This window comes from Bubalus bubalis, chromosome 11, assembly GCF_019923935.1.
Source record: "Bubalus bubalis isolate 160015118507 breed Murrah chromosome 11, NDDB_SH_1, whole genome shotgun sequence".
Taxonomy (NCBI): Eukaryota; Metazoa; Chordata; class Mammalia; order Artiodactyla; family Bovidae; genus Bubalus; species Bubalus bubalis.
Window position 1 is genome coordinate 58,366,916 of NC_059167.1, and position 12,316 is coordinate 58,379,231.

At 44.9% G+C, this 12,316-nt stretch overlaps 1 protein-coding gene across 1 annotated transcript in view; it reads left to right on the forward strand.

Annotated features, from left to right (window-relative positions):
- Positions 1-640: 640 nt before the first annotated feature.
- Positions 641-12,316, forward strand: part of NID2 (nidogen 2) — a 91,682-nt gene continuing 80,006 nt past the window's right edge. The window contains exons 1-3 of the mRNA XM_006046344.4: positions 641-957; positions 1,592-1,900; positions 11,064-11,296. Of these exons, the coding sequence (XP_006046406.4) occupies positions 730-957; positions 1,592-1,900; positions 11,064-11,296 (770 nt within the window). The 5' untranslated portion in view covers positions 641-729. The remainder of the gene's footprint in view (positions 958-1,591; positions 1,901-11,063; positions 11,297-12,316) is intronic.

The window sequence follows — 12,316 nt, forward strand, 5'->3', positions numbered from 1 at the left end:
TCCTCCTGGGAGGCAACCTTCGGGAGGGGGATGGAATTTAGGAGTCAGTCCCCAGGCTTCACACAAAGCCGCGGTTCTCCGCAACGCGTCTCTGGGTGAAGTGAAGCGGCCGCATGGGAAGCTGTGGCTGCGACAATGCCTTTTGCTTCTTGGCTCGAGAGCCTGACGTCCAGGGCGACGGGCGCCTGGGACCCCAGGGCAGGGCGCAAACCGTAACCCCCACCACCCTCGCCCTGCCAGGCTGGCGGCGCATGCCGCCTCGAGGTCTCCCTTGGCGCCGAGGTCATCTCCTGCAGCGCCGCCGCCTTCGAACCGTGTGGGCCATTTGGTCCACGGGGCGGAACTCGCCAGGAACTCCGGGTAGCCCCGTCAGGAGGGCGGAGATGACCTCCCCTCCCCGCGAGCTCTCGGGGAGGGGAGGCGGAGGAGAAGTAATTCCGATCACCCCTGGCGGGGGCTTTCACCTCTCCAGCCCCAGCCGCTCCGGTGACCGCTGCCTTAGAGAACTTAACGAGAACCAGATGTGGTGGCCGCTGTCGAACTTTCTCAGAGCCGGCGATTGGGTCCGGGCCCAAGGCCGCGGCCAATCAGCGCTTTGGAAGGGCCCAGAGTCCCGCCCCACCCCGGCACCCGCGGGGATCCAGGTCGGAGGCCCGCTCGGCGCCGCTAGTGGGCTGGCTGGCCGGGCGGGACGCGGTCTGTCGCGCGGCAGCCCAGGGCCGAGCAAGCATGCGGGGGGACCAGGCGGCCGGGTGGCCGGCGCTGCCGCCGCCGCCGTTGCTGCTAATGCTGCTGCTGCTGCTGTCGCGGGCCGCGGCGCTGCACCCAAGCGAGCTCTTCCCCTACGGGCAGTCGCGAGGGGACCAGCTCCTGCAGGAAGGCGACGACGAAAGCTCAGCCGCCGTGAAGCTGACGCTTTCCTTGCGCTTCTATGATGCCCAATTCAGCGACCTCTACGTAAGTTTAGCTTCTTCATAGTGCGGGACTCGGCAGATTTCTAGCAGCTTCTGAACAGGGGTCATTGGTAGTGTGGATCTCACCGGACCCCTGCCTTCCGAGGGGAGGAAATAGTCCGCATCGTCGGCTGTCCCCGAGCGCCCTTGGGGTGGGACCTGGCTTTTTGCCTTTGTCAAACGCACTGCTTTCCCCTGCTACAAGGGGACAGTTAAGAATTGTTCTCAGCCGCATAAGCGTCCCAGGCAGAAAAGAAGGTGGGATTCCTAAGGCGGCCAGTGCGTGCGGTCTAAAGTTAAGTTCAGCGAGAGGGCCGTGCAAATTTGCAGAACTGGGTGCTCCTTCCTCGAACCCAGAGCTTTTTCCCCAGGGTTGTGAGGGAAGTGAAAAGGTATGTGAAGGAGTATAGGGCTCCTGGAGCTATTGCACTGCACGTGTGGGATAGGGTGGCGGGGCGGGGGGGACGACGCCGGTTGAAGTTGCACTGGTCGCTCTGAACCAGGAGTCAGGCTTACAGAGGATGGGGAAGTGGGGAGTTTCATGCCTCGAGGGCTCCCTTCCCTCCTTGGGGTGCCAGGGTAGGCTCTCACGTCCTTGGGCTTCCTGCGGTCACCCTTTTGTCCCCCTCATTCCCCAGGTGGGCACCAACGGCATCATCTCCACCCAGGACTTCCCCAGGGAAACCCAGTATGTGGACGACGATTTCCCCACAGACTTCCCGGCCATCGCCCCCTTCCTGGCCGACATCGACACCAGTGGCGGCAGGGGCCGGGTCCTGTACCGCCAGGACACCTCTCCGGGGGTGCTGGGCCTGGCCGCCAGCTACGTGCGCACAGGCTTCCCACTCTCCGGCGCGCACTTCACTCCCACCCACGCCTTTCTGGCCACCTGGGAGCAGGTGGGCGCCTACGAAGAAGCCAAGCGTGGGGCCCCGCCTTCGGGAGAGGTAAGCGACCAAGAATGCTTGGCCTCTGTGCTTACTGTAAGATGGACTTGAATTCTGGGCTGGAACCCAGGCTTGAAGTTTCTCCTGAGTCTGGTCTCCTGATGAACCTCATGTACAAGGTTTGGTGGCACCGGGGCTGAAGTGGCTTGGTTTTCTCCAGACTTTCTCTGAGAGTCTGAGAGGTGGTCACTCTTATAAGGAGAACTGCTTAGGAGATGTGAATGCCCCAGTGCAGATGCAGGAGGGAGTTTATGGTTTGATTGTTTATTTTTAGAATCACCTCATATATACAAGAATTGTTTCTGATTATATGTTCATTGAAGGAAAAACATCAGAAGATGGCAGGCAGTTTTGAAAAGAACAGCCACTCATTTTCCTGCCACTTAAGATATCCACTATTAAACAGTTTTGTGTGCACCTGCCAGAGCTTTTTCCTATCTGTATCTGTATGTGTCTCTGTCTATTAATGATGGATTCACACTCAGCATACTGTTTTGTAAATTTTTTTAGTAAGTTGCAAATATATTTCACTGTCAATAAATATTTCTACAACATCCTTAACGTTTGTATATTCCATCCAGTGGATTTCTCACTGTGCCCAGTGGTCAGCAATGTCATTTCCAATTTTTCATCATTATAAATTTGTGAAGCACTTTTTCTTTTTTAGGCTAAATCTTTATGCCATGTCACCACTTGACTTTCCAGGAAGTGGAATTGATGGGCCAAATTGATGCATTTTATATGAAGTTTTTGATAATTTTTGCCCAACTGTCACTCAGGTACCAGTTCACATGCTCCCAACTTTACAGAAGACTGCCCTTAATCCATTGTATAGCCTCTACCTGAGATATTGAGAACCTTCTTTGTGCAGGGTATTGGGCTAGGTGGGGGGTTGGAGAAAGATAAAGAAGGTAAGTATGTTGCATGCACTCATTCACTGAGGTATTCCAAATGAATTATCAGATGGGTCAGGGTGGTTTGGCAAAAGGTTACTTGCCTCATTCCTGGGGTAGGTAAGGGTTCCTACATGAAATTCAACCTGAATCTAAAATGTCATACTCCAAGGGCTGAAACTCTCAGCTTATCTCTATTTTAACTCATCAGTGTGATTTTTAGCTATATAGAGGCAGTACATATCCTCCTTCAGGTTCAGAGAGGTTAAGTAGCTTGCACACTCTCCCTGAATGATTCAAGATAGTGGCCATTCTTACTGTGTTCCCTGAATGAGAGGAGTATCTTCTAAAGACTCTACTAAGCAAAGAGGATCTAGAGATGTAAAAAACTATTTGAATTGATTTTAGCCAATTTTTTGGAAACATCTAGTTTTGTTTATTGAATAACTTTTTAATGCATAGATTTGACATTTCAGTTATTCAATTCAACAGAGTATATTTAATTCAAACACATATTTTTTTTAAATTTTATTTTATTTTTAAACTTTACATAATTGTATTAGTTTTGCCAAACATCAAAATGAATCCGCCACAGGTATACATGTGTTCCCCATCCTGAACCCTCCTCCCTCCTCCCTCCCCATTCCATCCCTCTGGGTCGTCCCAGTGTACCAGCCCCAAGCATCCAGTATCGTGCATCGAACCTGGACTGGCAACTCGTCAAACACATATATTGAGCACCTTCTTTGTGCAGGGCATTGGGCTAGGTGGAGGGTTGGATAAAGATAAATAAGGTAAGTATGTTGATTCATTCATTTATTTTTGTCCATAAGTTTAAAAAACATTTAAAGTTTAACATACCTATAATACAAAGTTTAGAAGATAAACGCAGTTTATAATTATACTAATCAGAGGTCACCACTGCTATTTTGTTTTCTTCCAATCTTCTTTTCTAAACATATATATGTGATATATTAATATATGTATGTGTAAGTAATTTGTATTTAAACATAGTTGAGAGCTATTTATCCAGCAAACTTTTTTGCACACTTACTGTATGTCAGGATGTGTAGACACTGTGAAACGACACATTCTTTACTTTCAAGAATCTCAGGGTTTAATATTGATTATAATTCAATGTAAGTGAAGTGACATCTTAAGGAGACTAACTCCACCCCTCCCTGGTTAGGGAACCTAATCTGGGAAAGTTTCAGTGAGCAATTGTCTTTGAATCGGAGTTGAGCAGAGTTGAACATTCCCTATAGAAGGGGTAACATATGACGTATCACCTACGTACTGTATCGTTAATGTGTTTTGGGGCATTACACGTGGTATCCTATTACTGAACAGGAAGGGTGGTGGGGATGAGGCTGGGAAGGCCATGGGGTAGGGGCAGATCATGCTCTGCTAAGAGTTTGGACTTGGGTCTTTGGCACTGGGCAGCTCTTGAAGGATTTTAAATAGAAGATTTTGTTTTTCAAAGAGTGCTCTTTTTGACTATTGAGAAGGTAAGGGTTCAAAGGAAAGGCTGACTACTTGGACAATGATTATATGTGTTGTTTATTCAGGATATCTTGTTAATTCTTATAACAACACTTTATCTTGCTGTCTTCTCACAACACTGCTGCAAGACAAGTACAGCAAAACTCACTGTTTGCCATTAACTAGTAAGTTAAGGTGAGTGTGCAGAATTCTGTACGTAGTAAGGCAAAGGCAGGTTTAGAATACAGACTTTCTTTTTCTTCTCTTTTGTGGTGTGTGGGATCCTCCGTTGTGGCATGTAAACTCTCAGTTTCAGTATGTGGGATCTAGTCCCCTGACCAGAAGTGAACCCAGGTTCCCTGCTTTGGGAGCGTAAAGTTCCAGTCCCTGGACCACCAGGGAAGCCCTATAATATAGACTTGTTGATTCTTAGGTTTTTGTTGTTGCTTCTACCCAGACTTTTCATGCAGGACCCATTCTATTGGCATAAGTGATGTAGGCAGACACAATAGTTATGCCTTTTCCAATCACTTCCAGTAAATGAGGCTTGTTTTATTTTTTTGATGTGATCTTAGTACCAGAAGAGTCCTTGGACTCATATCTCATTCAAAGGAAGAATGAACTTGGAATGAAATTTGCCAAGGATACTATTGATGCCTTATTACTTCCAAATTAGTATTCCAGTGGTCTGAAGTGAATCCAGCTGCATCTGTCTTTTTCAACAGAGAGAAAAAAGGTAATGTTGAGCTGAGTGAGATGATTTGTAGAGATGAGCAGTTGCACAGAACCTATGGGGTGATGAAGTCACTCTTAGAGCTTCAGGAGTCCAATTTTATCAGCACTTATTTGAAACTGAAAATTGTAATGCAGACAAATATTTTTCTCTTTCATCTGTAGCATGGAAATAATGCTTCTGATGTGAAGATAATGACAAAAAACGTTTTGAAAGAAGTAGTTTATGAAAGGTTATCCAGTGACTTTGGAAGCAATGATCCAGCCTCAGTCTTAGTTTACTAACCTGTAAAGTGAGGTAACAATGCCTACCTTACAGGACTGTTGTGAGAATTCACTAAGGTGACATTTTAAAGTAGCCATTGTAGTCCCTTAGTCTTAGCAGGTGCATTTGCTCAGCAGATCTGTGTTCCCCTACATGGGGTTGATGTAGGACCAGATTCTGGTTCTTTGATTTCTCTATCTTGAAAGGATACTGTGATGTGGGTCTTTTAACTTAAGGACTCTTTAAATACAAGATTTTCTGCATTGCAACTTCTGTCTGGGCCTCTTTATGGTGGGGGCAGAGCGTGGGAAGATTTGTAGAATCCATCTCTTACTTTTCTAATTAAAATTAATCTTCAGAAATGTTGCCAAATGTTGAGCTGGCTTCAGAATGTTTAATTTAGAAAGGAGATAAAGATTCTGTTTGGAGAGAGGATGTTTTTTTAATTACCCACATTGAAGGTTCCTTCTGAATACTTTAAAGAGCCCTGTGACATGAGTTGTTGTTTTAATAGTTCTTTGGAAATAGATTTTGGCAAACAGTAATCTACTTTGCTTGAAGGACTGTGTGAGTTCTACATGGCCTTCTTAAACCTTGGCATATAACATGTTGCAGAGTTACCAGAAACTTGAAGATGTCAGAGGAAAGGCATCTTTACCTTTTAAAACTGTTTCAGATGTTGTCCTTTCTCACCATGGACATTCGTGATGGATGTGATGGGATGTGGTACCTGATACTGTAGGAATCTAAAAAGCTATGACCAAATAGTGTTTGTCAGCACAATCTGAGACACCTTGAATCGTCGTAAGTACATCACAGAGCAAAGTCCCAGTTTAGTTCAGTTGCTCAGTCGTGTCCGACTCTGAGACCCCATGGACTGCAGCACGCTAGGCTACCCTATCCATCACCAACTCCCAGAGCTTGCTCAAACTCCTGTCCATTGAATCAGTGATGCCATCCAACTGTCTCATCCTCTGTCATCTCCTCCTCCTCCTGCCTTCAGTCTTCCCCAGCATCAGGGTCTTTTCCAGTGAGTCAGTTTGACCTTCAAAGAACTTACTGACGGGAGACATAAAGAGGACTAATGTTTACTTTAGCTGTGTCTTTTTCTCGAGGGTGGTGTGGGTGAGGGTGTTGTTATTTGAGGGATGAAGGGGGATAGAAAACTGGGCTTCATAGATCTGTGTGGTACAGGGAATGTTTTGTCAACTTTTAAGTTGGGCTGAAATGATGGATATTGAGAATGGGGCAACAGGACAGATTGTGCTGGCTGAGGATGTGTCCCAGGAGAAGGCCAAGAGAGCTGAGGCTGGAGATATGGATGAAGGCAGATGTGGGCAGTAAGATAAGATGAGCAGAAGGCTTCCTAGTGGAGGCCTCACCTCGGGAGTGAGATATGCCAACATGTTTCAAAGAACGATGGTCATTGATGGAGGGGGTTGGATCCAGTGAGAAAATGAGAAGTAAAAGCAGGACATGGTTGTAGCTTTTTTTGAATTTTGAAGCTGAGGTCCCAAAGAAGGGAGGTCTACAGTCTGTCTGAGAGAGTTTAGCTTGTGTCTGAGATCTAGCTATGCAGACATAGAGAACAGAGACATACATGGAAATTGGTTAAAGAAATGCTGAAGTTTTGCTAAAGACCAAGTGTTAGGAAAATTATAGTATTAGGGATGTGATAGTACTGGGAATTTATTTTGGTATTTTTGGCAGGATCTGTAGGATTAAGGGCAGAAGAAAATGAATGAGGGAAAATCATGCAAGTGACAGTGATGTATAGGTAATGGTAGATAGAGAAATATACTAAGGAATGGAGATTAGCATTCACACCAAACAATGGAGACAAGAAGCTAATAATGCTAGGAGTATAGAGAACAGCTGCTGCTGCTGCTAAGTCACTTCAGTCGTGTCCGACTCTGTGCAACCCCATAGATGGCAGCCCACCAGGCTTCGCCGCCCCTGGGATTCCCCAGGCAAGAACACTGGAGTGGGTTGCCATTTCCTTCTCCAATGAATGAAAGTGAAAAGCAAAAGTGAAGTCGCTCAGTCGTGTCCAACTCTTCGCGACCCCATGGACTGCAACCCACCAGGTTCCTCCGTCCATGGGATTTCCAGGCAACAGTACTGGACTGAGTTGCCATCGCCTTCTCCGAGTATAGAGAGCATGAGGCCCTAAAGAAGACAAGAAGGGGAACTTTGTGACCCTACTTCTTAATTTTCATTATAATTTTTGTAAGCCACTTTAGGCAAACCCTTTGGGACATGGATGGTATTGTTGTGATATTTGGCCAGATGGCTGAAATTAAATAAATTGCATAAACTGGGGACTCATTGAGGAGCATGCTTTGTACCTGTCAGCCTGGCTTTGCCAAGCATCAAGTCAGGACTGATTGGTGATGCCCTGCACCTGGAAGGGAGAGCCCGAAGCTGATTGATTTCTCCTGAGGGCTCTGGCTTTTCTCTTTCTGATAGCAGGAAGGTGGATCCTGAAGCTCCGCAGCACAGGCCCTGCTCCTCTCCTCCCTGGGGTCTTGAGGAAGTTGGAAACCGGTGACCCTTTTGTGAGGTTTGGCAGCCCATCTGAGGCTTTTCCTTCAGGGACAGAGCATGTGGGGTTCTTGCGAAGTCTTTTCTCCAGGAATGTGTAGACCTTTCCGGTTAGGAAGCCAGTTAAAGAGTGTTCTAGGGGGAGGAACCCTGCAGGACATCATGAAGCAGACTCTTTAGGGATTAGGTAGAATGTTGTGGAACTGAGAGAAAACTTTAAACGTGATCATTTGGTGTGCGGATGGTTTTTAAACAGCCAGACTTTTTTGGCTGGTACTCTGGGATCCTAAATCCTATTTAAACTTTTTCTATTTGCCTATTTCAGTGAAGACAAGTATATTAAATAAATGCTTGCCACCTGTAATAAGTGCTTGTCTCAAGGATGGCATATAAAGACGTTGAATAACTTTGCCTTGAAATAAATTTGCTCACTGGCTTAAAGAATGAATAAAATTTGTTGACTAGCTAAATACCCAGACCCCACAGTAAAAAGCCAGACTCTCCCTTTCCCAGCTCTGTTTACATTTTCCTTCCCTTTCCCATCCCCTTCAATTCCTTCACAATCTATAGGACCTCCTTATCTCACAGAGCTTCTCTAGATGTAGAACTAGGATTCCTCCTATCTGACATTTATTGTGGGCAATCAATGCCAGAAGCTTTGAAAGCTTTGCTTCTTAAAACAGAGTCTCTTTCCTTGAGTACCTTTCTTTCTCTAGCGGAACTTTATTTATTCTGAGTAAAGTAAAACTCTTAAGTTACTGAATTGCCATTAATCGATCATGTGTACATTCTGTATGGACATGATACAGAATGGCCTTTGTTTACGTTTGGCAGAAGTTATGGCTTCCGAGCTTTGAGAAATTCTAGAAAACATCCCTTGCCTTTTGTTTTTGGAAAAGTCAAGCTTTCCGGCTGAAACAATCAACAATGAAAACAATAACAAATATATGAGGGCCCCCCCTTGTCTTTAAGTTTCTGAACTTAAAGGAAAGCAAAAAGCCAAGCCATGTAAGGTGACCTTTTCTATGTTGGCGATCTAGAAGAAAAGTTGGATAATATTTTGGTTTTTTTCTGGAAAAACATTTTAACACCTAAACTTTATCTTGTAAGCAAACCATCCAAACTATACTTCGAAGTTAAACATCAAAAAAGAATAATTAACATTAGAAAGAGCTTGGCCAGCATTTGGGGAAGGATGCAGGACAGGCCCATACCTATTGTCTGCTGTTTTATTTAGTAAAATGCGATACGTTTCTCTCTGCCTAACTTTGTGTGTCTAGCAAAATGGGGAGACAGTGCTCCTTACCAGTAAATAATGTTTCTAGGAGTCACAATATTTAGGAAGTAGTGGTATTTATAAATACCTCTCCTGCTCCTTGCTAAGTTGCAAAAAGAATGGGGTTTAGTGAGAGGGGTGTCTTCAGAGGCCTTCATATAACATTTTTTAAAAGATACTCAAGTACCATTAACTGATCATTTGTGTGTTGTGAGGGAGATAGCTGGATGTAGATAAAGGCAAAAAAAAAAAAAAAAAAAAGTCCTGTTGAAAATACTAGAGTAAATTGAACTTTAAGGAGGGATTCTATAAGGACCTGGGTGTTGCATTTGTGGCTAATTCAGGCTCCTGGCCTGTCCTTCTGGTCTGCTTTGGCTCCTGCAGTGTTTATTACCATTCAGTCAGCCTCTGCGACGCCTGCCCATTCCAGCCCTGAGGTCTGGGGCCCATGCCTTCCTCTCTGGCCTCTACTACCTTCTCCAGCAACTCTCCTGGAATCCCAGCCATGGCTGCTCCCTGTCATAAACTCTGAGACTGTCCTGGGTGGAGGCTTCCATCCTTTGCCCCTTTGCTTGTTCCCACCAAGCATACTGTCCAGTGCTTGGCTGGCACCTGGCTCTCTGAATTAATGTACAAATGAATTAATGAATCAAGTTTACAGACATGTAAACAGCTAATCAGGCTAAACGAGGTGACTCCTAACTAGAAACACTCATTAAGATGTCGTGGAGGGTCAGAGAACAGCAATAAATCTACAGGGAATCTCGAAAACCCCTCAGAGGTCAGTACTAGAAGGTCAGGAGTGTTTCTAGACACAGGAAAACGTGAGTAAATAAATGTTCAGAAGCATCAAAGTACATGGGACAGATGGGCAATATTAAATAATCTGGTGAAGATACAGTGGATGTGAGCCTGGAAAGAGAGTTTGCAGCTTATAAATCACCTGGCGTGGCAGGCCAAGGAGTGGTTGGCACGGCCTGGTGGTGCAGGGCAGGGACCCTGGAGCTGGCTGGCCTGCCACTGCATACTAACAGCCTAACCTAGGCAGGTCTCTTAGCCTTTATGTCCTGGTTTCCTCATCTGAGAAATGAGGATAGGATAACTCTGGTGCTAGTGTCAGAAGGTAGATGGAAGAGAATAGAAAGTGAGGCTGTGAGAACAGTAATGAGGCCTTTTGATCAGCCAGCGCCTCACACCACCCCTGCCCATAAAGGGGATTCAATAAATAAGTGAATGAGTGAATGAATGAATGAATGAATGATCCCAATAAGTGCCCAGAGCAGTAAACTAGGGCAGTGACTATGGGAATGTACACATTAATTTTGCTATTTACTCTCAGCTCTGAAAGAAGTTTAGATGATAGAAGTTTGAAACCTTAAAAAATAGGTTTCTTTTTTTAACCTGTGTTTTTAAAAAAGTCCTTTATTTTTGGTTGTGCTGGGTCTTTGTTGACTTGCACAGGCTTTCTCTAGTTGCAGCGAGTGGGGGCTACGCTTTGTTGCAGTGTGTGGGCTTCTCATGGCAGTGCAGAGCACAGGCTTTAGGTGCACGGGCTTCAGTAGCTGTGGCACGTGGGCTCTAGAGCACAGGCTCAGTAGTTGTGGTGCAGGGGCTTAGTTGCCCCGTGGCATGTGGGATCTTCCCAGACCAGGGATCAAACCTGTGTCCCCTGCGTTGGCAGGCAGAGTCTTATGCACTGTGCCACCAAGGAAGTCCTAACCTGTGTGTTGTTTTTTTTTTAACCTATGCATATTTCAACTATTAATCTAAGTTGATAAAAGATGATTATAATAATACAGCTTATGTAATTATGCTTATAACTTGGAGAGGAAACTGAAAAGAATATTATGTTAAAACAATTTAGAGAAATCCTGAGAAGGGGGACAACACTTTGCATTTCATAATGCTTTGCTTGCAGTTTTTGTTGTTATTTGTTTGATTTATTAAGAATATTGTCTATTTTTTTCACAGCTGAATACTTTCCAGGCAGTGTTGGCATCTGATGAATCTGACACCTACGCCCTCTTTCTTTATCCTGCCAATGGCCTTCAGTTCTTTGGAACACGCCCCAAAGAATCTTACAACGTCCAGCTCCAGCTTCCAGCCCGGGTGGGCTTCTGCCGAGGAGAGGTTGATGACCTGAATAGACAGGGACCATATTTCAGCTTGACTAGCACTGAACAGTCTGTGAAAAATCTCTACCAGTAAGTAGCATAGGGCTTAAGCCCTTTCCTGTTGGAATGTAAGGACCCTTAGGAGCTACCCAAACTTCAGTGGCTCTAAGACCATTAAATAGTATCTTGGTAGTTTCTAACTAAGCAAGGCATCAATGTCAAAACCAGGAACTAGACTAGACCCTGGGAGGAGCAAGTTGACCAAAATATAAAAGGTTCGTTATTTTTCCTGCTGTATTGGCTAGAGATACCAGAAACCAAACTATGTGTGTGAGTATATGTGAGTGTGTGTGTGTGTGTGTGTTTGTGTGTGTTTGTGTGTGTGTGTTAGCACAGCCACTGAGGCTTGCTATGGAAAACATTGCTCTTGGAACCACATAAAAATATTCAGTAATATAACTGCCAGGTTGAGGTTTTTCCAGGTTAATCGTTTCACAGCTGGAAATGTTGTAAGTTAGTCTTTTAAACAGATAGGTGTTAAAAGTTAAATTAAGAGTTGTGTAATTTGGAAAAAAAAGAGAAAAACCAACAAACAGATCACTAGGGTTTTGGAAGTCTTGGGATTTCTCAATGGCTTCATTATCTGAAATCGCCCGGATGGGTTTTTCATGAAATGCCTGGAACTGGGCACATTCCTTAGTCCCATCACGTGAGCGCACTTTGCTTGTCCACATCATGCTCAGTATCTGGGTTGGCATCAGTTGATATTTACTCATTTCTGGGCTTAAAAAAAATCTCTCTGCTTTTATGCTTCCCTGAATACGGGTCTACAAGCTGGACAGAATGAGATTACTGGGTACTGGAACACCTTACACTTTTGCATGCCATCCTCTCTACTCAGGGACCAGAGAGCGGGCCCTACAGCCAAACAGGGTTACTCAGAGCTGACATTTATGGAGAGCTTACTGTTTGCCAACATTATGCTAAACACTTTCCAGAAGTTCTCTTAATTAAAACTCAACAAGAGTCTCGGGGGGTAAGTTCTGTTCTTTTGTCAATGTGACAAATGAGCTTAGGAAAGTTAAATTGCCTATAATCAAAAAGTTATGA